Source organism: Camelus ferus, chromosome 2 (genome assembly GCF_009834535.1).
Source record: "Camelus ferus isolate YT-003-E chromosome 2, BCGSAC_Cfer_1.0, whole genome shotgun sequence".
Classification (NCBI taxonomy): Eukaryota; Metazoa; Chordata; class Mammalia; order Artiodactyla; family Camelidae; genus Camelus; species Camelus ferus.
The window spans coordinates 101,891,176-101,917,335 of NC_045697.1; the positions used below are offsets into that span (position 1 = coordinate 101,891,176).

General features: G+C 37.2%; 1 protein-coding gene across 10 annotated transcripts in view; it reads left to right on the forward strand.

Annotated features, from left to right (window-relative positions):
* GAB1 (GRB2 associated binding protein 1) overlaps positions 1-21,961 on the forward strand; it is a 116,244-nt gene extending 94,283 nt beyond the window's left edge. For 8 of the 10 annotated variants that reach the window (XM_032464110.1, XM_032464137.1, XM_032464144.1 and 5 more), the window contains 5 exons: positions 7,449-7,538; positions 9,237-9,330; positions 10,407-10,530; positions 15,097-15,219; positions 17,610-21,961. In XM_032464110.1, coding sequence (XP_032320001.1) covers positions 7,449-7,538; positions 9,237-9,330; positions 10,407-10,530; positions 15,097-15,219; positions 17,610-17,768 — 590 coding nt within the window. In that variant the 3' untranslated portion in view covers positions 17,769-21,961. The remainder of the gene's footprint in view (positions 1-7,448; positions 7,539-9,236; positions 9,331-10,406; positions 10,531-15,096; positions 15,220-17,609) is intronic. The other 2 variants (XM_032464149.1, XM_032464155.1) reach the window with 1 other exon arrangement.
* Positions 21,962-26,160: the final 4,199 nt, after the last annotated feature.

Below are 26,160 nucleotides of genomic sequence, written 5' to 3' on the forward strand. Positions count from 1 at the left end.
TCCCAAGAATTGGTGAGCGACAGGAGATAATTAGGAGGAACTGGAATGCCCTTGCCCCATCCAAATGGGGTAACTACTGCCTGGCTACAGTCCTTTGTGGACTTGTGAAAATAACGTGGGCCCCTAGAGGAAAACTCTTCTGATTATCAAAAGAAGTCAAAAATACAGAGTTTTATATGTATGGCCTTTTGATTTTTAAGTTCTGCCAGCTAATTTAGTTATTTAAAACAAAGCAAAGCATTGTAGACCATACCAAACACTTTTACAAGCCAAATATGGCCTTTGGCTGTTATTTTGTAACCTCTTCTCCAGAGTGTGTGATGTCAAATCAGACTCGAGATTATTAATGCACTTGACATGGTTCTTTAAGAGCAGTAAGGTTTGCTTGGATTCTCTTCCCATTCTGTCTGTATAACAACTTCTCAAAAATGATTCTGCCTTTGCTGGGGTATAAACAAATGCTTCTAGTCTATTCTTTCATGCTGGCCTTCATTAGGTACCATTAAATTCTAAGGTAGCATGGTTCATTAAGAACTCAGTGTAAAAGAAAATTTTCAGCCGAATTGGTAATATGGACCCAAGTTTTCAAAATTTGGGTTTGAGTGGTTAAAACCCGGACAGCCAGCTGTGTGGTAGCATGCTGTGAGTGTGGTTTAATCTCGACAACCAAATTAGTTAATATATTGGCTGTGGGATGCGTGGCACAATTTCCGGGGAATTCAGCACATTTGAAAGATCTCATGTGCTAGATGTAGCTTTTTTTTTAAAGCATGTAATGTTTGTGTAAATTTCTCATTAACCTGCTGGGATCATTTCTATTAATCCTAATTAAGTTCCTGTTGTAGGGGACAGTGACAGAGACTCACTCTTAAGAAAATGAGTTTTGTTTTGTTTTACTTTTAAGTAAGTAAGTGAAAAGAGAACGTTATTGGGAACTGAGGTGCTCCTCTGGGGCTGTCACTTTGTCCGGCTCACTCTGCTTCTGTCCTCTGGGAAGTCTTTGATTCTACTTGGTTCAGTCTTACCTTCTCCCCTTCTTTTCTGTTTCTTTTCCTCCGTATCCTCTACTTGACATGGTTTCTGCTTTCAGAGAGTGGTGGCCTCCAGCGCCCCACTGTGGCTTAGATCCCACCTCCTGGCTGCTTTTTATGGGTCCTCGCAGCTTCCATACCTACTGCGGACCGCCTCATTCATCATCTGCTCACTTCAGATTGGTCAGAGAGACTTTGATTGGTCTCATGTGTCTTGCCACACCAGGCCGCGTCATGGACGGTGGGCCAGCCCATCGACGGGCTGTCGTTGGGTCACACACTCCCTTCTGGTCCCACAGCTGGAAAGATGGTTGCATGTCACACCACTGGCCACCCAGGTGGCCCCGGCAGCAGGGCCCTGATCAGGGTTGGTTATTTCAGAAAGGGTGTGAGCATCCCAGGCTTTTCCATTGATCACGTTTCCTCTCGTTTCTCTTTATCCTCATTTGTTTTTAAATCTATTTAGGCCTCATTAGTCATTTTTTCGTTTGCATACAGTATGCCAAAGTATGTTTGGACATGTGTGGATTTATCATAGAGCCCCCAGGTTGTGGGAGGGTTAAGATTCAAGTGTCCTGAACTCTGTGAAACATTGAAATCTTCATTTTAATGCTAAACGATTCTTCTCTTATTTTCCCATAATGAGTACATTAGCAGCAGATCACTGGTTTTTAACACAAAACATAACAGTTTTCTATCTGGATGTCCCACATGAGTATGGAGGTGGTCTGGTCTGGGTGAGGCACGAAGCTCTGAGTCCCTCCAGCTTTGCTCCCTTGCCTGCTACTTCTTTCCATCAGGCTCTGCAGAACACAGTTTGAAAATTCCCAGTGTAGTTCACTGTGAACGGTTCCATGTGGTAAGCACAATGCAGAATCAGAAAAGAGCCCTATTTATATGTTAGAAAAGTTTTGGGATCATAATGATATGCTTTTAGTATCATCTAGGTCTGACAGAGTTCATATGCCCCGTATTACAATATATATTATCTTATGTCTATATCATAATATGGCATGTATACTACAGGTTATATGTATTGCATATATATATATAATTATACCTCCCTATGACTATAGTGAAAGTATATATATTCTAGTACATGAGAGATTAATTGTCCTCATCCTCTAAACCAACCTAAGGTGACTTTACTGTAGAACAGAGGAAAGTAGTTTCCTTGGTTACTTTTGGAGATTCTCCTCAGTCTTTTAAAAACTAACTGAACTGTTGAAAGACAATTCTGAGCTCATGGGCCAGATTACTGGTTTTGTATCTCTGTTTAGATACAAAAAGAACTGAGAAAGTACCCAGAATAAAATACCTCCATAGTTTTGGACAAAATCAAGAATAGGTTTAGCAAAATAGTAAAGAGTTTACTAGTCATAGTAATTTTTTTTAAAATTTTTGTTTTTCTTTAGTACTACTCTACTTTTTAAAATAAATATGATACAATAAAGGAGGCTTGAATAGGGCAGGATATAGCTCAAGCGGTAGAGCGCATGCTTAACATGCACGAGGTCTTGGGTTCAATCCCCAGTACCTCCATTAAAATAAATAAATAAATAACCTAATTACCACCCCCCAAAAAAACTGAAAAAAAAAAAAAAAAGAAGAAAGGAGGCTTGAGAAAGTTCTTAATAGTACAGTACAAACTCACTTTAAGAAGTTACAGCTATTCAAGAAAAACAAATTATAAAACCCAAATTCAGATCCTAGCGGAAAGTTTACCCTTAAAAAATTAATCTGTAAAAATAGACGTCTTATTTGGTCATGAAATTCTTCTTATGCATAGCATCTGATGAGTCTGTTTTAATTTCAAATCTTGTGACATCAGATACATGACTCAATCTATTATTCTAGTGTCTCTTATTAACTAAACCTCATAATAAGCAAACCTAGTTCTGTAATATATGGCTTGATTAGTTTCAAAATGCAGTGTAACTAGTTCAACACCCAGTATAACCGGTTTCTGTGATTGTCTTCTTTGGAAGGGTCTACAGTAAACGAGTGACATTCTAGTCTTGTTTATACCCCCAATTATAGATGTCAGCTGCTGCAGTTACTAGTACAGATGAGTTTTTCAAATACTTTCGAGTAATTGAAGCTGCAGAAATACACAGATGTTTTGAACACTTACATTGAACGTATTTTTATGGACCATTTACCCATTGCCCAACAGTGGTGGCTATATTTTAACCCATACTACGACTGTCACAACAGTATTTGTTCTGAACCAAGTTTTGTGAATATTCGTATAGGGGAAAAACATAATTTACATGTGTTGTATTAAATATTAGGAAAGCAAATGAGTCATTGCAAGTGCAGGACAAATTCTGTTCTGATTGCTTTAATGGAAGAGTACTTTTGTAAAGTTTGGGAAATTTCTTTAAGATATGGTGCCTTCTGTAAAAATAAGTCCTTATAGATATCTACCAGATTTAATCCCTGCACTTAACTAGGCCCGTTCAGTCTGTTTCTAACATGATAGAACAGCTGTTCAAGCCTCAAATATGCTGCCTTTATATTTTGTTTGGCCTCATCCATTCATGGCTTTCTACGGTAGTTCTGACCATCAGCTATTGTACTGGGTTTTAAAGGGCAGTGCGAGGTTCCTTCTGGTGCTTTTGTACATCAGTTTGGTTAAAGCATCTTCAGGTCTGGATCTTCCCTTTGGTGTAAGAAGCACCCAGAAGACCACTCTAGGAATTTCCCTTGGTGGATCTCAGTGATATCTTTATATCTTGGCTCTGAACATTTTTTCAAGAGCTCTTCTAAAGCAGTGTTTTGGATGTGACTAAAAATTAACATGCTTTTTTAAAAATTACTTTTATACTATAATAAATGTTGGGAAGATGGAAAAGTGATACCAGTAAATGTAACTAGATTTTAATAAACAAGTATTAACGTCAGGTTTTTGGTTTGGTGTTACAGTTTAAAGGAAATGAGTCCAGGGTGCATTTTTATAGGATAGCGTCTACATGCAGGGTTTTGTTTTTTTCCTAAGTATTCCTGCACTTCCAATATAACTATCATGATTATAGCCCCCTTTGTACAGTGAGACCATTAAAATAAGTGTAAAGGTTTTTCAGCGTGCTACCTTGATTACTTCTTGGAATTAGCAGAGGATAATGTTGTGACTTACTTTTCTTCTTTCTTGATTTTTGAGGTGCCTACTGGAAATAATAACGTCATCTGTGAAACTTCAGATGAGTAACTAATTTAGGCCAACTTAAACCTATAGTGATAGAGGAAATAAATTTTCCACTTTGAGTTGAATATTTGTAAGTAGTACTTGTTAAAATAATACTTAACAGCATATGGACTTTTCGAAAAGGACAGCATCTGCTTTTTGAAGCATGAGCTCGTAACTGCCTTGACCATATTTGGAATGATCAACTTTTGAAACAACATTCAGTGCCTTTTTTTTTTTCTCTCTCTCTTCAAAGACAAACAAAAAAGTATGACATCAGTCAGCTTAAACACCACCAGCTTTAAGAGAACTGCAGTTCACCCAAACTGGCTGCAGTGCCTGTCAGTTACAGGATGTACCCTCTGATAGGTCTTGAGTTTCAAAACACAAAGAAGAAAACGTAGCTTCCCTGAAGAAGCTCACTATTGAGTGGAAGAGGTAGAAAAGTAAACACATTATCATAATTAGCATGGAAGGGGCTGTGGCTGAGGTAAGCTCTTGGCACTGTTCACTAACTCCTCTGTCTGAGAGGATGAGTGGCAATTAAGTGATGGTGGAGGATCTCCTGGTCAGAATAAGCAGCATACTCTAGTTCTTTTGAAAAGGGGGGCAGATGGGACTGTGGCTCCATCTTGGGTGGGAGGGAGGAAAGTATGAAAGCAGGAACCAATGCCAAATGCCTCGCAGGTGTCTGATCCTGGGCGAGTTGTAATCCATGCTAATGAGTTTGGGCTTTATTCTGAACACACTGTTAAAGGGCTCATACAGGCAGACAACATAATCAGGTTGGCCCCCCTAGAAAGCTCATTCTAAGATTTAAGGATACTATAGGAAGAAAATTGTATCCTTTCATGTAAAATGTTCTAAAACCACACTTTTGCCCAGCATCTTCCTCAAAGAGTGCTTTGCCCTGTTTTCCAAATCCAGGGTTCTTGAAGCCTTGCTTTAGAGCGGATCAGACGGAAAGGCATAACAAAAGTCCCTTTCCTGGCTCTCAGTTGCTCCTTCAACTTGGGTACTTACAGTGATGTTTACAAGTTTTGAGGGCACTTGGAGGAGAGGTAGATGTCATTTAGCCAGACAGTGTGAATTCATCACTTTTAGAAAAACAAACCAGGTAAGTGAAGTGCACATTAAAAGAGGAAGAATGGATTTCAGGCTTGCAGGTTTTTAACTTTTCTTGGAGGAATAAAAACAAATTATTGTCATTATAAATAGAAAGTAAAATTGATAATAGAGAGATTGGAGAGAAAGTGGAATCTAGAATAACTTCTCTGAAAGATCTGCTATGGCAACTGGAGGTATAAGAAACAAAGCAGGTCTGTGGTGGGTTGAAAAAGATAAATTCTGTTTTGAACATGTGGTATGAACGCATGCAGAACATCCCTGTCAGGTGGTTTTGTAGACATGCAGATAAGGATCTCAGGGGAGAGATCCTGAACCCAAGGTTAAGATGGACCAAGTTGTGCTCCACATTAGGGAGCACACGATCCAGAGACTGACAGTCCGGGGTGAGAATGTTTTAACCCATGAGGGTTAAAGTACAATGAGCATTTCACCGGTAGTCAGTGCCCTTTGCTAAATGAGATGCGTCCTGTTGCCTTCTTTGTCCAAACCTCATCTAGCGAAAGCCCACTTGTAACTGCCTTGGATCTAAAAAGCTGAGGCGTGAAAGAGATACTCTGTTGACTATCAGAGTTTGATCAGTATCTCCAGAGCTGGTTCATTTTTGCCTTTAGTATTCTTATTTTTTACTCTTTGTTTTCACACTTTTCTTAAGCAGTCAAAGAAACATTCAAGTATTTGACTCCAGGCAGTAGAAAAGAAGTACTTACACCTTGAACTTTTTCTCCTTTCTCTCCTCATAAATAATACTGAGCTATTAAAGTATCACTTCCATTTCTGTCTGGAACATAAATGTCAAATTGAGCTTGGGAGGATATAAAGAATAAATGTAAAGAATAAGGAAACAAAGCTACCAAAGCAGCATTTTCATGTTGTGACTTTTGTCCTAAAATCAGCTTTAAAACTTTGCCTGGAGTAGAAACTACATGCAAATTTTATAATTACACTGTAAAAAATTTCACTTAACACAGTATATTTCTGGGAAGAAAATCAAGGAGTACCCTGGAGAGTACTTGAGAGGATTAGAGAAGTTTCATGTTTTCTTAAGCTAAAAAAATCGCATCTTAAAAAACATGTAGATTTCTAAATATCAGCAAAAATCAGTGAGCTCTAATTCTGTCATCTAGTAGATGTCGACTCAACTTTGTAAATGCCAAAAAAAAAAAAAAAAAAAAAGAGAGAGAGAGAATTTGGTGCCATTGAGAATAGAGTAGTTTAACTTCCTGATTGAAATGATGTTGCTACTCCAGCATCCAGGCTTCCAGTGGGAAAAAGTATGAGAAAACTGCTGAGTGTTAAACCTGTGCTTTTCATAAGGCTTTTTAGCAGTACTTGTACGGGGCAGAGATTAAATGAAAATAATAATAATAATAATAATAATAATAATAATAATAATAATAATAATAATAATAATAATAATAGCAGCTGAATTTATGCTTTCAGATACTTAAAGCTGGATAATCAGCAGTTCCAGAATCCAGACATCTAATCCTTGCAAAATGGTGTCACTGGGCAACCACTGAGTATCCAGGGGAAACAAATGCTGGTCTTGGTTTTGACCTTGGATTAGGAGACGTGGTCGAATAGTTTCTCTGGAAGGGCTTTGGCCTAGAGGTGAAGGAGTAGTCAGACTGAAGTTTTTAAAACACTTCTGTCAAGTTAAGGAAGCAGACCTTGGTACTTTCTTATGAGACGCCAAACTTCAAAGAAAAGATGTCCTTGAGATCTGACCCAGGGGTTTCATAATTTTTTATTTGATCCAATTTTCTATGGCATGTTAGAAGAATAACTAACATGACACGTTTTTCCTCCCTTCCTCCAAATACAGATAACAACTAACCAGGCAATTATGCCACTAAAACCCTACCATCTTTTATAATACTTTGCTTATTACATGGTTGCATGCAGCTTCCTGGTTCCCTTGGTACTGAGCATGAATGATATGTGTAACAAGACTGAAATTGTCTCCACAAACAAACTTCTGTTTATGCTTTTGAGATCTAACATTTCTGCTCAGGGCTCTGTTGCTTTTTTTTTACAGAATCCATTTTTTTCCCCATTAAAAAATAACACTATATTAAGAGAGTCTTCTTTTTACCAATTAGGTCAAAGTCCTAAAATTTTAAGACCCAAACCCCATGGTTTAGAGCGAACTGATTCACAAACCATAGGTGACTTTGCTACAAGAAGAAAGGGTATGTACTTTAGCACCGCATGCTGGATGGGGTGTTGGGAATTTATTTATTCTGTGATTTTTTTTTTAAAGTAAAGGAGACAAGTCTTACGTACCATTGCTGTTGTAAATAAGCTTCCCAGCACGTAATTTCTAAAGTGAATGCTTTCCATAATACACAATAAATCTTGTCATGCCATTAACAGCAGCATGTTAAATATTTGATAATATATGATATTCAGTCTTGTCCTTTTGTATTATTCTTTTAACCTTTTAGACATCAATACAGTGTTTTCTTTAAACTTGTGAGCTGCTTGTGAGTTCCAGTTGTCTCCTGTATTTATAGATAATGCATGTACTCTGTTCTGGGACAGAATATAAAATCATTTCAGTGGATTAATTACTTTATGCCATTACTTAGAATTTGGCAGCTGAATTGCTATTAGCCTTTGGGTTTCAAAAAAGTAAAAACATAAGAGTTCAAGAAATACTTTCGGTTAGCTCAATACTCTGTACATGTCCATTTTAAGTGGATAGATGGGCAAAATTATTTTAAGTCGAACTTAAATCAGTGTGGTCTTCAGAAAATCACATTGAGTTTTTTTTGTATTTGAGTTGACAGAAATACTTAGTCATAAGCCCCAAGGATTCTACATAGTCCTTGAAAATGGCTACGTATTTTATAGTTTGAAGGTAATTATAACATAGTTGATTAAAAGTACACATATATGGACAAAGGCTAGAAGGATACCTGGAAAAATGAAAATTTTTTCTTTAGAGTGTCGATGAAATGTAACTAAAATATTCACCTAATATATTTAAATAGTCTCCTAAAATATAGTGAATATTAACAAACAATATTGTTTTAGTTCTTTTGCCCATTTCATTAATTTCTAAAAACCGTTTGAATGTTGACTTTAAGGGCCAAGAGCTCTTGGTATACACTAGAAGAGTAACTGTCTATTGCTGTAATGCATTAGGTGAGCAAAGACCACTTATAAATAGATGCTAGTAAGAATATTCAATTTATTAAATTATATTATTGGTTAAATTAAGCTAAAAATTTGAGGTAATTATTTGATTAAGGCCTTTTCTCAGAGCTAAGTTTGAGTAGAGAGATACAATTTTTGCTTTGTTCTATTTGTTTCTGGACTAGACATGAATTAACTTAAGATTTGGTCATTAATTCTTTTCTCAGTTTTTGGTTTTAGCAAAGCTTTGTGTTTATTTCTAAACATCATTTTATATGTATTGTTGTATTACTCATGCTTCTGTGTTAATGATTAGGAACGTATTTACATAGAAAATTAAATCACTGTGTTTGAGGATAAAATTAGTGAAAAAATAAAATAAGGAAATAATGAATAGTATAAATCAAATAACTGAAGGAACTGGGTCACATTACTCTTTCTTATTCTCATTTAGTTTATATCCATAAAATAGCTACTTAAATTAAAAAGCAGCAAGCTGTAATAAAAAGCTTTATTTAGACTTTGAGTCAGCAGTCATGAAACATTATCTGATTTAGCTTTTGCCACTCATTTTTTTAGCTGTGTGACCTTAGAAAAACCATATAACATCCGTGAACTTCTTTTCACATGGGAAACTAGCTGGTCTTAGGTGTGCTGTGGCTCTAATGTGTAACTAGAAATAGAGAGGATCTTGTTTTGGTTTTCAAATGTCTGTCTACTAAAATCTCTTTTTCTCTCTCTCATTGCAGCCAAGCCAGCACCTTTAGAAATAAAACCTTTGCCAGAATGGGAAGAGTTACAAGCCCCAGTGAGATCTCCTATCACTAGGAGTTTTGCTCGAGAGTAAGTCTTTATCAAATTCGTAGTTTGATTGTTCATGATAATGGAAAATATCTAGAACAGTGGTCCCCGAGGGTGGTCTGGGGAAGCCCCCCTCTTTGGGGTCCTGTGAAGGCAAAACTATTTTCACTGAGATACTAAGCTCATTTGCCTTTTTCACTCTCCTCTCGTGAGTGTACGCTGGAGTTTTCCAGAGGTGGCCTGAAATTTGATAACATCATTGTGACACCTAATGGAGTGTGTCTTTGTGTTGTAAATGCTTTTCTATTGTTTATCACATGTTAGATCCCAGTAGCTATCACCCATGTAAACAAAAGTGCCTCGGGCTTCCCAGTAGTTTCTAAGAGTGTAAAAGTTTCCTGAGTCTAGAAATTTCTGAGACCTGCTACTCTAGAAAACTTGGTAGTTTCTCGTGGGGATTATTTAATCAAGGTTCATTTAAATGTATATGGGGAAATGAAAAGAATGTACACAGTTCCAAAGCTGTGTTCAGAGAGTTCATATTTTGTATGTGGAATATATAAATAGGGATAAAATAGGAATTCTTAACTCTTTTTATATCTGTGACTTTCTACTTAACCCCCACATCATCAGCAATACCTTTTTTGTTGTTCTGCACAAGGTAATTTGATGCTCGAAAATACCCTTTTACAGAAGCAGATTCATAGATACAGAGACCAAACTAGTGATTACCAGTTGGGGAGAAAGCAGAGGGCAATATAGAGGTGGAGGAGTGGGGGGTACAAACTATTGGGTGTAAGATAGGCTCAAGGATGTATCCTACAACATGGGGAATATAGCCAATATTTCCTAATAACTGTAAATGGAAACTAACCTTTCAAAATTATATCAAACATTGAAAATGTTAAAGAAAAAAAGAAAATATCCCTTTACAAATAGCTATAAATACACATTGTGCATTTGAATGTGTGCGATTAATTGTAATAAATGTGTACAGTGTATGACTATAAGCTTGAATATTTCTCAAAGAATGTACACTATCACTGACTTGTATTTGGGAAGTGAACTAGTGAATCTTGGTCACGGTGTATGTGTGTGATGGCCATCTCTGTGACTAGCTCCTCCAGGTTTCCCATGTCTCCACGGCCGGATTCAGTGCACAGCACGACTTCAAGCAGTGACTCGCACGACAGTGAAGAGAATTACGTTCCCATGAACCCAAACCTGTCCAGTGAAGACTCGGTGAGTGGAGTTTGCCTTTAACCTCTCTTCCTGAGCCACTCTTCTGAATCACTCCTGCTAGACCTTTCTTCCAAACTGTACACCTTACCCTTCTGTCTTTTTTTTTATTTACTTAAAAGAATAAAATACAACTTTGTAAAAATGCTTTTTAAAAATAGTATCATAAAGTGTAAAAGCAATAAAGGGTCAAAATGTAGTATACATATCTATAAAGCAGAAATTAGTTAAAATCATAGAAGTGTTACAGTTTTTTTTCTTTTAAGATGTACTTGAGTTTTGAAACTTTGCAAGAAAATATTTTATACTCAAGCATTTTATAATCCATTTCTCCAGGCCCTATGTCAGAGTTCTCTTAGGGTGACATAATCTTATACCAAAGGTCTTTCATAATCTTTCAAAAATACATCCTTAGGTAAGGCTTAAAGATCAAAGACCTGTTAAAACCTGACTTACTTCAGTCTTGCTGTAACTACTGGAAGGCACAAGAATCCTATAATAGTAGTAAGCAATATGTTTCTCAGAAATCAGGTAGTTCCAGAAAGTAATACTTCAGATGTTTAAGAATTCAAGGCAGTTTTAATTTTTAAAAGTCTTTTGCTTTTGTTTTCCCTTAAACTAGAGTGAGTGCTTGCTTTGTTATTTATATTTGAGCAGGTGAATGTATCAGTTGGCACTGGGGTCCCCTCTGAGTAACAGAATAATTAACAAGGACTTAATTTCTTTCTCATGTAAAAGACCGGAGAGTCAATCCGGGGTGGTTGCAGCAGCTTTGTTCCTGGAGCCCTCGGGATCTCTGTCCCTTCCAGCTCTCGGGTCCACTGTCCCCTGGGTCTGGTGCACATGCGCAATAGAACAAGATGCTCCACCCCCACCAGCCACGCCCCCCAGCAGAGTCACAGTCCAAGCTGCGGGATGGAAGGAAGAGAGAACCAGCAAAGGAGGCAGCCTAACTGCCTCATAAAGAAGGTTCCCAGAAACTGCTGAGTACAAACTGTTGGCCAGAACTTAGTCTCCGGCCACGCAGACATGAAAGGGGCAGGAAACCATAGCCTTTCTTCTGAGTGCAAGGGGGCCTGGCTAAAAATCCCCTTCCCCAGGCAGAGGGGACAACAGATGGGGGGCACAACCAGGCAGCGTCTGCCAGGATAAGCAAATATTGAATGCCAAAACTTGGAATGAATAGCATTTTAGTGGCTTTATTTTCTTTGAAACAATTCTCTTTAGCGATTCAATTTTATCAATGAATTTGTTGTATGTCTTTAATGGACTTTAGGCAGAAACAGATTTCTCCTATGTTGTGAAGAAACAAAAGTTAGTCATTTGGAAAGTATGATTGGGTCCTTGAATTAATTAATTTTAAAATATTAATCAAATTTATAAAGTGTTTAAAAATGAATAAGTTAATTTTAAAATATTTGCATCAGCCCTTGAATTAGAATGCAAACTAAATATCAGTCATATTTTCACTAACTTGAAGGCAATGAGATATTTATTAATTGACTTCTGCTTTTGGATTTGCTATTTTTCAACTTGATGGGTGGTGGTTTATTATTTTTATTAACTTAGTACTTTTTCTTTATTACAGTAAGTAGACTAGTAAGAGCCTCAGTAAATCCTCAGTGCTGAGTATAGATTGCCATCAATTTTCATCTTCAGGTGGTTGAGGGAATTCTTTCAAATTACAAAAGTAATTATTTTCTGAGATACTAAAGAGTCTTTTATTTTACCCCCCAATAGTAAATAATCATAGAAATATTGGAAAGGACATTTATTAGGGGAATTTGAAAGTATGATTTGTTGTGAGTAGGTGTTAAGTGAAGGGAAAAGACTAGAAAGGAAACCATGACATTCAGAAAGTCAAAGGAAATGAAAATATAAGATTGTTCTTTTATATGTCATAACGCTAAACCAGAAAGTTACTTTTACCTTCCAGTAGAAGTATCTCAATAGCCACCAGATAGTGGATTTCTAAAGTACTTAGGTCCTAAGTGTTAGAAATGAGCAGAAGCGTCCCAGTTGACAATATCCATCTCCCATTCACAACGGAAAAGTCAGCTGTGCCTTTCCTTCTTGTCTTGCTACCTGCCCAGGGGCTCATCCTAGCCTGAGCAACAATTCCTAAGGAAAGAATGTGATAGTTCCAGCAGTATTTCCTGCACTTCTTGGAATTTAGTGTATGAATAGAACACCATAAAAGTTCACAAGATCTAACATATGCTTGGATCGATAAAGTCAATTAAAAAAAAACAGAACAGGATGAGATTAAAACCTGGTTTATAAGGACAATAGAGATTAAATTCTCTACGTTGAAATGTATAGAATGCATGCTCTTTCCTACACTGGCACTCATGGAGCAGACGGTATCTAAGGAAACAGTGAATTGGTGATGCTGCCTATTCATTTATACAGATATCCAAAGTCAAGCATTCTTGAAATGAACCCTTAATGTGACACCTGAAATTCAAGTGATGGGACATTACTAAAGACATGTAAATTGTTTGTAACATTAGCAGCAAAAATCTGTTCAATAATTTTATATATTTTGAAAAGAATTTTAGGGGAAAAAAGGACTAACTATGTATTTTTTTCCATTTAGTTCGCAGAATGCTTATAATAACGCCTAGAATCTTAGGGTTTTTCTAAACTGTTTTGGGAAAACACTGGATTAAAAGGCTAGAACAGAGACAGGCTGTTCCCAGTTGAGGTTAGATCAAGAGCAAATAGTCTTCCTTGTAGGAACATATATTTTAACTATACTTAAAGATAAAAAAATTTCAAGTTCTAGTAATTATTAGACAGAAAAGTTTAACCTGCAATTCTGAGAAATTCTCTTTAGAAATAATGTATTGAGATGAAATGTGTACATCATATGAACTCAAGGGTTCCTTTCATACCCTTGTAATACCATGAACAATCCTAAATGTTTCCTATTAGGGAAATTCCAGGTATGGGTTCTGTCTTCACACACACACACACACACACATACACACACACACACACACACACTCCAGGTTGGTTTTTTATGTGAGAATGAGCTGAAAAAAATTTTCAGTTTTTTCATGAATTAGAAAAAAGGAGGGAGAGGAATAGCAATTTGTACTAATTGAGCACCAAAACTTACTTACATTTTTTGTCTTACATGTAACCATCAGTATTTTTTTTATGATTTGTTAGCAATAGTTGATAAATTTGATTTAAAAATCTGTTCCTGCAGATAGGGTCATCAGATTCAGTTGTGCAGGTTGTCTACTGCACAAAGATGTCACGTTCAGTATGTAGTACGTGCAAAAGACCACACACATACTGCGTTTGAGTACATACAACCCAGACCATGTCCTGCTAACCAGGCTGTGGGTCCCAGCACAGAGCTGTGTCACCCTCGGGGAAGGAGCACCTTTTCCTAATTCACAGAAATGTTTCATGCAGGCTGTCAGCAGCCCTGCTTTCAAATGAGGGAATAAACTCAGTGTTTTCCTAGCAATTGTCCTTGCCCTAAACCACAGCCTACTCTGTTAACCTAAGCCAAAAGAAATGGAGTAGCAGTGGAAAGAATCAACAGAACAGATTTGTGTCATTTCTTACTTGTGTTGTTCATCCTAACAAGTGTAAAATTGTCAAGTTCATTACATCGTTATGCTTTTCTTCAAAAGTATGAGATAACATGTGAACAATAATACCTGTGTGAAAGACGGCATAAGGATGAAAGCCCCTAACAAATATGTAGTGTCACCTGTGAGAGTTCAGGAACATTCCTAGGTGAGGTTAAAAGCAGCAAGGTGTGGAAACAGGAGATTTGCTGGAGCACATTTAGAAGACTGTCATAATCAGAGTCTAGGCGGTATGTAGGGGCATAAGTCCATGTTGTCTTTTCTTTATTTCATTCTTATTGTTTATTGCTGCCTCGCTCTTCCTTGTTTCTTTTTCTTTTCTTAGTGAGTAGTCCTCTTGCAGAGTTCCTATTAGGAGAGAAGGGATAAGGCTAAGACAGAAAATTAAGTGATAAAAATTCCAGATGGTTGAAACAAAATAGACTTTGCAAGTTGAGTCGGTATTCCCAGCTTTTAGTTAGCATGCTTATTCTAAACTAATTTTCACATGAAAGTCTTTAAATAAAATACAGAACTTTTTTAAAAAGTTTAATTTGAGAGAAGGTAAGCTCAGAGTCTTTCTACTCCACCATCTTGGTAGAACCCTAAAAAAAATTGAATTTGAAAGTGAGGGATATAAGGATCTGGTACTTAGAGAATGTGATTGTGTACAGATACTTTACCAGTGTAGAAGGAGAACTATTGTAGGTCACTGTAGCTGGATGTCCCAGTCTTAGCCTGAACCAAGTCTTACTTTTCAAACTACTGTTAGCTTACTCTAATTGATGTTCTAACCAGTTTTAAAACTATTAGTTATTTTTCCCCAATCCTAAAAAATCGTTTAACTTTCTAAGGAGACACTTCTTCAACCTTCGTCCTCCTGAAATTAATATTTAGGCTTCAGCAGATGGCAAACTAGGTAACAAGCGGTATGTCTTACGAATGTTGGACGGTTGATTCTGTTGTGTTACACTTTCAGAATCTTTTTGGCAGTAATAGCCTGGATGGAGGAAGCAGCCCAATGATCAAACCCAAAGGAGACAAACAAGTAGAGTACCTAGATCTAGATTTAGATTCTGGGAAATCCACACCACCACGCAAGGTGAGTGAAGCCTCGTTCTGTAAGTACACTTAGTTCACATTTGAAACCTGAAGAATCGCATCTGCTTTGGGGGAATTTTATTAGTATGTTTAATTTAAGTTTAATAAAGTCTTAATGCTTTTTTCATAAATCACAGACAACATTATGCAGACTGATAAATTTATTTTTTTCATTTCTAATGGTACGGACGTTATACATTTTCTACTCTTTTAATGGTTACCATTGAAATGCTAAATAAATTCTAAAGTTCCAAAGTTAATTGTTGTCTTCACTCCCTTTCTGATGTTAGCTCAGTTTAATCCCTGTCTGACTTACTTGCTATTTTTGTCCAAAATTTTAGTTTTTTGTTGTTGTTACTGTTAAACCCATAAATTACTAGTAGTAGTATCCTATAGTACATAGACAATGTTTATTTCCATTTTCCTACATTTTTACCAACTTTTTTATCCTTCCTTTTTGTATCTAAGACCTTCCTTCTCTAATTTTCCTTCCTCCTTCCTTTAGAAGTTCTTTTTGTGAAAATCTTGTTAATAGTAAATTCTTGTGGTTTTTGTTTAACTGAAGTGTCTTTATTTTGTCCTCATTCTTGAAAAAGAACTTTTGTGGGTTTCTTGGTTTTGTTTTTTATTTGTTTGTTTGCTTTGGGGTTTGTTTTTTGTTTTTTTGTTTTGAGGTCACAATTCTTGATTGACAGTAAGTTTCTCTGGACACATAGGAGATACTGTTTACTATCATCTGGCTTCCGTTGTTCCTGTTGAAAAGTATGCTGTCAGTCTAATTCCAGTTCCTTTGTAGGTAATCTTGTCTTTTCAGTCTGGCTGATGTTAAGATCTTTTCTGAGTCTTCCGTGTTCTGCAGGTTTGCTATACTGTGTCTAGACATCTAGACATAGATTTTTTTCTTTGTTTATCCTGCTTGGTAGATGTGTTGTCTTTATCTCTGGATTCATATTTTTTATCAATTCTGGCAAAGTCTCAATCATTATCTCTGTAAATATTGTTTTTCCGCTATTCTTTTTCTTCATTCTTTGAGGTTTCTGATTAGACATTAGTTAGAACTTCTCAACCTGTTTTCACACCTTTTGCCACTTTTCATATTTTCTATTTTATCGTGTCTTTATGCTTACTTGGATAATTTCTTTAGATCTATCCCCAAGTTCTTCTGCTTAACCCATGTGTTTAATTTTTAATTTCAACTAATTTTATTTTTCGTTGCTAACATGACATTCTGCTTGGTTTTTTTTCCCCAGTACACCTAGCTGATTTGAATAACTTCTTATTCCTTTCTTGTTATCCTATTCCTTTTATTAAGTTTTATTTTTTCATTCCTTTAAACATCTTATACTCATATTTTACACCATTTATGCAATAATTTCAACATCTGAAGACCTTGGTGGTCTGTATCTGTGTTTACTGTTTCTGCAAACTCACATGCTTGATGGCTTGTTTCCTTGCGTGTTTCTTGTATTTTTATTGAGAATTGATTCTGCTGAGCTTATCTGTGAGCAGCCTGCAGAACTAAATTTCCTTCAAAAAGAGTTTGTATTCGCTTCTGCTAGGAAGCAGGTGATTCTACCACCATGGGACCACTTCAGTTCCCTTTGATGGTCCCTAGCCTAGTAGAAAGATTTCCGATTCCATGTGCCTCCCACCAGGGCGTCCTGACTGCACTGCTCAGAGTGATGTTCATCCTACAGACAACTGTCTTGACCCTTCAGCAGCTCTCTGTTCCCTCCAGTTCCCTCACACTTTGGTCATGTCCCTTAATTTCTAGTGAGCCCAGTAATGTATTAGTAATTACATTTGTTTTAAGTTAGCTAGTATCTCGTTGTCTTTTAGGAGTAAGAGGCCCATCAACCTGGGCAATTTGCCATTCTTGAAATACTCCTTTTCAAAAAACATTTCTTAGGTCTGAAAGTGAACACTGATACGTATCCTCGGGACTTGAAAAAGTCAAGCTTAAGTTAAAGGCTAAGGAAGCAAGCTAAGATGAACCAAGTGTCTGTTCTCCCTTTTTCCCAAGAATTTCAGGGGAGAGTAATAGCTCAGTGGCAGAGCACATGCTTAGCTAGCATGCACAAGGTCCTGGGTTCAGTCCCCAGTACCTCCATTAAAAAAAAAAGATTAATTAAAAAAATTTTGAAAGGATTTCATCTGTGATGGGAGCATTAGTTTGAATTCTTAAATAAAGTAGTATTTAAGGGAAAAACAGAGTCCAATTAGGAGGGTGACAATATTGTTAAATGGAAATAGTTAATGTTGTTTTTTCGTGACCAAATAGAATTTCAAGAGTTATTTACAGCACGTGTGTCTCTGTTTTAAGATGGGATTTCACTCAGAAGTGCTCCTTCTTATGTGGGAGTTTATGGGGGGTTTTCTTCGCTTTTTTAGCAAAAGAGCAGCGGCTCAGGCAGCAGTGTTGCGGACGAGAGAGTGGACTATGTCGTGGTTGACCAGCAGAAGACCCTGGCTCTGAAGAGCACCCGGGAGGCCTGGACGGATGGGAGGCAGTCCACGGAGTCTGAAACACCAACCAAGAATGTGAAATGAAAGTACCGCTTTGCTGTTTCCTGAGCAAAAGAGGGCTGAACTGTCAAGAGAAATCCTGTTTGCCCGGAGATGACCTGACACAGCTACTGTAGGTAGATCCTCCGCTGAGTAGAGTCTAAGTCAAAGGACCTTCCAGACATAATCAAGCAATCTAGACTGTCCATGGTGCTTTGTGGTGGCTGAACAATTCATCACGTGTACATAGTGTGGGAAAATAGTATTGTTTGGTTCCCAGAGAAACATTTGTTCCATAGTTAACACACTTGTAGTATTACTGTATTTATGCACTTTTTCATTTAAAGCATTGGTTTGGGTATTTCCAAATGGACCTTAACGTGATTCCTTTGGGGTTTCTTGTTCTTCCTCACTCTACTCTAAGAACTATACCAAGTTAACTAAGCTACTTTTAGATTTGGAAATTACTCTTTAAACCGCAGTATAACAACATTACAATGCGAAGTAAATTCACAACCTGCCTTTCTACCTGAAACTTCACATGGTAACCGTTAGCTTAAACTACAGAGCACAGTTGGACTCATTCGTTACCTTCCAAAGTGCTGAGCATCATGTATGTACTGGTGTCAGGACTTAGTTCTCTGCTTCGTGTACATTGAGCTTTCAGTGGTGGAACCTTATTCTGTTTTGTTAATTACAGTGTTTGGGTTCATTGAATGAAGATTCTCCCCGGAGTGAGGGCGGGATCTTACACCTTGGAAAGAGTGAATAATTACACTATCAAGTAAGCTTACAGATCACTGACAGCATGTGGTGGTGGTGGTGGGGAGCTCTCACACTTGTTAACATGTATTAAACTCTACTTGCCAAGTGTAGATTATGTAACTAATCAGGTACGTACCAGGCACTGATGTGCTCATACACTGATCAGGTTTAGAAAACTAGCATTAGTGGTGTTCTTGTTAGTCCTCTAATTTTGGTTTCCAGTTTGGAGTTAATGACACAGTTGACATTCACTGTTAGTTATAGCAACATACTGTGATTTTTAATTAGACAGTAATTCAGATTTATTACTCTAAGAATGAAATTCTATCTTTTGACACCATAGTGCCCTTTCTATGATTTTTTTTAACTTTACTTAATATTCTTCTTGGCCTTATACTATTTAAATCCCTATGCAATTAATATTTTTTATCTGCAGTTTTTTAAAAAAAGTAGATGTTATGTAAGTAATTCTCATGTAGCAACTATTGCTTTTCCAGTAAAAGAATTAAGGATTTTGTACTGTGATTTATATTCACTGCCCCGATTCAAGAAATATTGGAGCCTTGCTATAATGTGAAATCTTATAGTCATGGACCTCTTCCAACCAGATTCCTGAAACCATCTGATTCTGTCTCACCTATACAACAAGGGCCTGTGACATGGATATCACAACCACAAATTATATCTAGTGAGGCTACAATTGTACTTATCTGTCTTGGCTTTGCAGTGTAATTTAGAAAGCAGGTATAATTGTTTGTTTTTTAACCAAGTTACATACAATCTCTTATGTATTGATTTGAGACTTACTAACAGGTTTTGGAGGGAGCATAGAAATAGGAGTGCCCACAGCTGAGGCCCATCTCCCTCCATCCTGACCTCTGTTGCCTGAGTACATAGATGTGCCCTGATTTCTGGCTGCCTGGCCGGAGTGCTGTGCCTACTCAGTGTAATGGGTTTATGTCCCTTCTATGAACTAAAAATGTTCAGAACAAGATGAATTGTAGACTAGTAACATTTGATGTTTTTAAATGTTTGCTTCTTTTTAAACCAAAACTAAAACCCAGAACTGAATTTTGAGGTGGATTTTTAAATAAAAAAGATTGTTGGAGTCTGGTGTGTGCAAGCTGTTTTATAATGAAACCACAAAATAAAATCCAGAAGCATCAAAATGTGCCTAAACTATCAAAACATACCACACAGTTGGTGTGTGAAGATACTAAATTGTGTTACGTGGAAGATGAACGTATTTTGAGATTTGGGACACAATAAATATAATATGAATTCAAAAACAGAAATCTTGTTTTATAACTGCCTATCAGAAGAGTCTAAGGCAAAGATGAATTTTTTAGTATAATTTTTCCTTAATTTTTTTACAAAATACTCACCATTTTTGAAGACCTGCACCATTCTTATCTGTAGACATCTTCCCATCATGCAGAGTGATTTAAGAACTCAAGTGCATTAAGCAGTTTGCTAAACTAAATCGCACTGAACATTGCATTGACAGATTAAATTACAAGGCAGTCTCTTACAGAGCAGTCTCTTCCAAACATTTTTTAGCACTAGAATCTTTTTTAAGTAAACTTTTGTGTCACCCCAACACATAAAGCCTGAAAGTTCCATTTTATCAGTGTAGCTGTATTTTGAGTCCACATTTATATTTACTTAGTCCATTGCTAAGAATAAGATTTCTAAATGACACAAATGTGAAATCGGGGTTATAGATCGTGGGTAAAACCCGCAGCAGCCAGTCTGTTTGTTTCTATGCCTTCATTTCATTTGCATACTCTTCAAGAGAATTTTGATTCACACAAACATAAGTAAGTACAAATAATAACAGGTTATAAGCACACATTTCAGGAGATTCTTTACCTAGAGATAGCCGAAGTTGTATTCCCAGGTTTATACAAAAATGAATTATCGTGTTAGTGGGAGTTTATACATACACAGTCTCCAGTATGGTAATACTCATCTGGATGTGCATTTCTATTAAGTTTTTAAACTACATTCTTTTATAAAAACAAAATTTGAATCCAACTTTTTTGAATACCCTTAATCGCCTTCAGGAAGCTCAGTTTTGGCCAGGCATGGGTTGAAAACCACTGGTTAACCATATGACAGTTAACGTTATAAATCAGAAGTCTTTTTCTCCCACGTTTGATTCCTTATTTTGAAAAACTGTACAATTTTATGGAAGTTTGAATACCAAAGCACAGCTCTGCTTTCAAAAAATCAAAATTCAAACTTGAATAATATAAGCTATTTAATCCACAGATGGTAACACTTAGTAAGCTATAAAAGTGGTTTTTATCTACACTCTAGTTTATACATTTGCATCTTTATTTTTATCAATACCATATAAGCTACTGTGAGCATTTTAGAGAGTAACATAAAGGTACTATGAGTGTCTGTATGTATATATAGCATTGTATTTAATCGTAGACTGAATTTAATTTGGTATAGAAATGCTGCCATCCTTGTACATTAATGTCATGAGTCGTAGTTCCCTCTGGACTCTTTAATTAATGGGAGGTCATAATCGCTGTATTCATAAATGCATTCAGTCTGGAAATTGAACACCAGTGTTTGTTTTTCTTTCTCTACTAGTGAGAAGTTGTCTGCTTTCCCCCTTTAGCCAAAATAGTATTTTTTTTTTATGTTTTGTTCAGCTGTTAACTACGTTACGCCTGTACACTATGCTATGGACGTAATTCTTGGATATTCCCAAACATTCTTAGTGCTTCTTTATTTGGCCCATTGAAAGTATTGTTATTAGTATTTTGAATGAAATATCCTTTTAAAAATTAAAAAATATTAGCCTTTAAATTTTTAGAAACGAGGTGGGCCAGTTTTTTTTATTCCTATCTTTGGGTCATTGTGGTAGGTCTTGTCCTCCGTTGTTAGATAAGCAATCGGGTTCATAACAGGATTGACGTAACATGACCAAATCAGAGGGATACAGAGAGAGGGGGACATATCCCAGGACAACAATTATCATCAATAATATCTAATATGTTATATATAGACCTATATGTAATTTAAAATACTGCCAACCATGAGATGAAAAGCCAATGAATGTTGTAGACATCACAGACTTGTTATGATGAAAAATCAGTTGTCAGGTTGTTGAGATGATTGGTTTTAAATCTGACTAAATATGTTTCTGTATTACTACAGCTTGAAATAATTTAGTTTGTCTTCCATAGACTTAGCTTTCTTTAGGTTCAGTATAATGTATATTATGAGTTTCCACGGACTGTTTGGTCAAGGGATTAACATAGCTTCTTGCTTCCTTTAGGTAAGAAGACATGGCTTTGTGTGAGTTCTTGTAACCTAAATCGATTGTTGATAATCACCCCAGATTTCAACAGCAAACTCTTATGTATAAATTTATTTCTCCCCTCTTACCCATCTTCTTTTGTAAAGATCTAATTGTAGATATTTCCTGCTACCAAATAAAGCTTTTCAAACAATTTGGTTTCAAGACCGTAAGTAGTCAATTTGGATACTAAAACTGTGAACAAATAAGGATGTAGAAATTTATGTTTCCAACCCTTCCTTAGAGTCTGTGTCTAAATTAAAAACCAAATTCTGCCGTTCACTGTACTTCCCAGTCCTACTCCTATAGGGACGTTTTCTGCAGTGAGGACCCCACTAACTCATGCTAGCACGTAATAGTCATGCTCTAACTAAACAGGAGAGGCTTCTGAGACCACTGCCCATGCGTCCACCCATTATTTCTTCACCTAGCCAGCGCCACTAGTGAGGTATTGAGTAAAAGGCTGGTAAGTACTGGCCTGTGTGCAACCTTTACCGTCAGAAAATTCGTTTGATACATAAAGCATGGCTTAGCTGGGCTTTTTCATGTCTATGAGAGTTTTCAGACAACTCCAGTGCTTCATAAAACCCCAAGAATTACCCTCGGTCAGTCATTTGGCCCTCCCAGTGCAGCACTTTGCAGCTCTGGCTCTGTCAGTAGATCATCTTTGGGAGGTTTGGGGAGGGTGACGTGATCGCCTTTGAGGTCATTCTCCCCCCACCCATCTTTCTGCCACCCTGTAAATGTGAAACCTCTGGATATGTGCAGGTAACTTCTTTGGGGGGAAAAATAAGCTGCTTTCTCTGATACCAATTTTGAATTACAGTTTTATTAGAAAGTTTAATGGAGAATAATTTGGCAATTCTGTGAATGTGTGTTATTGCATATTTAAAAGCTGAGTCAATAGTGAAAGGCATTTTGTTAACTGTGGTGATGAGTAACATTCCCCTCTTAGGTTCCCTCCTTTAAATTATATGAAGTTATTTTTTAATAAAATAAGTTAACACCTATAGAAAATCAAGCTTCTAAAGTTTGTTTCTATAATTCATTAGACAGGCTTTTATTACTGTTAATCATGGTTATGTTGGTGATTCACTCGTACCTCTGTGTGTCTCTGATTTTGTGATCTATGTGGTACCTAGAACATTTGGAGTACTCAGTGTGTGGGACAACATATGATGGTACAAAAAAGAAAGAAAACAAATGTTTTAAAAGCCCACTTTCTCAAATACAGTATCATGATGGTTAATGTGTCAACTTGGCTAGGCTGTGGTGCCCGTGTGTTTGATCAAACGCTAGTATAGATGTTGCTGTGAAGATATTTTGTAGATGTGACTAACATTACCGTAAGTAAAGCTTATCACCCTTCTTAGCGTGGATGGGCCTCATCCAACCAGTTGAAGGCCTTCAAAGCAAAAACTGGTTTCCCATGAAGAAGGAATTTTGCCTCAAGACCATAAGATACAAGTCCTTTGTGAATTTCCAGCCTGCCCTACAAATTTCAACTTTGCCAACCCCTACAAGTGTGTGGGCCAATTCCTTAAAATAAATCTCTCCAATGGATGGCTAGGTGGATAGATGGATAGATTCTACTGGCTCTATTTTGATAGATAAATAGATACATACAGAGATGGATGGATGGATGGAAAGATAGATTCTTTCTCTAGAGAGCCTGTTAATTCATTATTCTGAGTTATTTATGTGTATGTATACATATATAAAGCAAGCAATGATTTTGAGGTTTAATTTGAAATGTAAATTACAGGTCCAATTTGAATCCATTGGCAGCCTTTACCCCAAAAATATTTTCTTCTAAAATTAAAGTGTTGATGAATTTCTGAAGCCATTTACTTACAGTGAAACAGATTTCCACTTCTACAGGCCATAAATTTTTGTCTTTCAGGAACCATTAAATTAGCATCTCCAAGGAGGAAAAGCAGTATGCAAAGAGGAACAGAAAGATTGTTGGCTTCTTGCTGGGTAGCATACAAGATCTATTAAGAACAATATTCCATTTGCTATGCTTGGGTTGTAGTCTTGACCCTTGTCAAATACTATGACTTTAATATATGTATTTAATTATCTCTGCTTTATATTTCTGGGGTTTTTTTTGTAGCACATACACCCTATGTACTTCTAAAACTATTTTTTAATCAACTTTGTAAAAAAACAATGAGTCTGAAAGATGCTTATTCCAATCCTTAAATAAAGCAATGACTTCGGAATTCAGACTAAGAAGAAAGTACTGTTGTCCCAGTTTGAGTCTACTGGATGACAGCTCATTAAAAATTAAAGTCACTTTACTAGAGTATTTGCTACATATGTAGGACTATGCTAGGTGCTGTGGGAAACAGAGGAAATCTACACCAGCTTTATCTTGACAAGTTAGTATGTGTGAATTGATGATATGGGACCATAAATAATGATATGGGACCAACAATGAGGTGCTGAGGCAAAGACCATCAAAGGATAGCAGTCAAGAAGAGCTTCATAGAGATGGAGATTGAGAAGGGCTTTGGAGGGTTGGCAAGAAGGAAAAAGGAGGGAGGGCATCTGAAAGAACAATATGAACAATTTATTAGTTTGCTATTTATTAGTCTTCTGAGAAGAGGGGTGTGAAAAAGAAAAGAGGCAGAATGTGGAGAACTGTGTGTTAGTTGGAAGGTTGTAAATATTACATCTGTTACTGAATGCTGTGTAACGAACCAAAATGTTTTGGCTTTAAAAAAACTAATCATCCTCTAGTCTCATAGTTTGCATGATCAGAAGTTCAGGAGTGTCTTGGCTAGGCAATTCTGGCTCAGTTTCTATGAAAGGAAATCAAATCACTTGAAACTGCAGTCCTCTTGAGAGGAAAGATCTGCTTCCAAGGAGGTTCACCCACGTGGCAAGCAGGATGGCAATTGGCAGGAGGCCTGTGTTCCTCTTCCTGTGCTTCTTCCAGAGCTGCTAGAGTGTCCTCATGGCATGGCGGCTGGCTTCCCCCAAAGCTAGTGTTCCCAGAGACCAAGCAGAGGCTTCAATGCCTTTTGTGACCTAGGCTTGGAGACCACACACTCTCCTCTCTGCTGTGCTCTCATGGGTCATCCAGTCCACCCCCGATTCATTGTGGGAGGAGACATAGAAGAATGTGAATACCAGGAAGCAAGGGTCACTGGGAGCATCTTAGAGGCTAGTTGTCACAAAGGCAGAATTGAATGTCAAGAAATGAGGCCAAAGATGGAGGGCCTGAAGGACCAAGGAACTCAAGTGCACTGAAGAATTAAGGACTCTAAACAGTCAGAACAAGACAAAGCTTGGAAAGAGCAGGCTACAGGAAGTCAGGAAATAGTTCTGAACCTGGGTCTATGAGTTTAGCTGTGTGTTCTTGTAAATTATGAAGCTATTTGACAGTTACTGAGACACTGTGTTTTATATTGACTCTTACCTAATCCTCATAATACTGGGGAGTAGGTAACGTTATTCTCTCTAACCTTCAAGTTCCAACTTAATTCCACAAGGCTTTCCGTCAACTCCCCCACCCAGGGGTGATAGCTTCTTCCTCTGAAAGTCACAAAATTGGTAACTTTCTTCTGTTTTCCATATTTGGCTTTGGTGATGGTATATTGGTTGCTAGGGCTGCAATCACTAAGTACCACAGACTGGGTGGCTTAAACAACAGATTCATTTTTTCACAGTTCTGGAGGGTGGAAGTCCAAGATCAAGGTGTAGGCAGATTTTGTTTCTTCTGAAACCTCTTTCCTTGGCTTGTAGATGTGGCCTCAATGTATCCTCACTTGGCCTTTTCCTGGACACGTGAGCCCTAGTGTCACTTTCTCTTCGTATAAGGACACCAACCATGTTGAATTAGACCCCCACCTTTATGACCCCATTTAACCTTAATTTCCTCTTTAAAGGCCCTATCTCCAAAAACAGTCATAGTCTGAGGTACTGGGGTTTAGGTCTTCAAGACAAATTTTGGGTGGACAGAGTTCAGTCCATAATAGATGGCTATGTTTATCTCATCTACCCAGCTGTATGCAGCTTAGAATAAAAACTAAGTCTAATGCATCACAGCATCAGTCACATTCCTGGCAGGAAAAGATGTCCCACTCAAAGGAGTAACTGATGAGAGTTAAATGAAGGAACTATTGCATATCTATGGATTGGGTTAAGGGAACTAACAAGGGGTGATTAAAACCCTTAGCAACAGTAAGAAGTCATTACCACTTTTAGAACTAAGTGGGCAAGTGGAGGGTGCCGTTACTGACACCCAACAAGAGCTGTCCACCAGCAGACACTTCGGACTTCTGTAGAAGGACACAACCACCGCCAAATGCAGGCCAGCAGGGAGGGAGTCAGGTTACCTCTTCT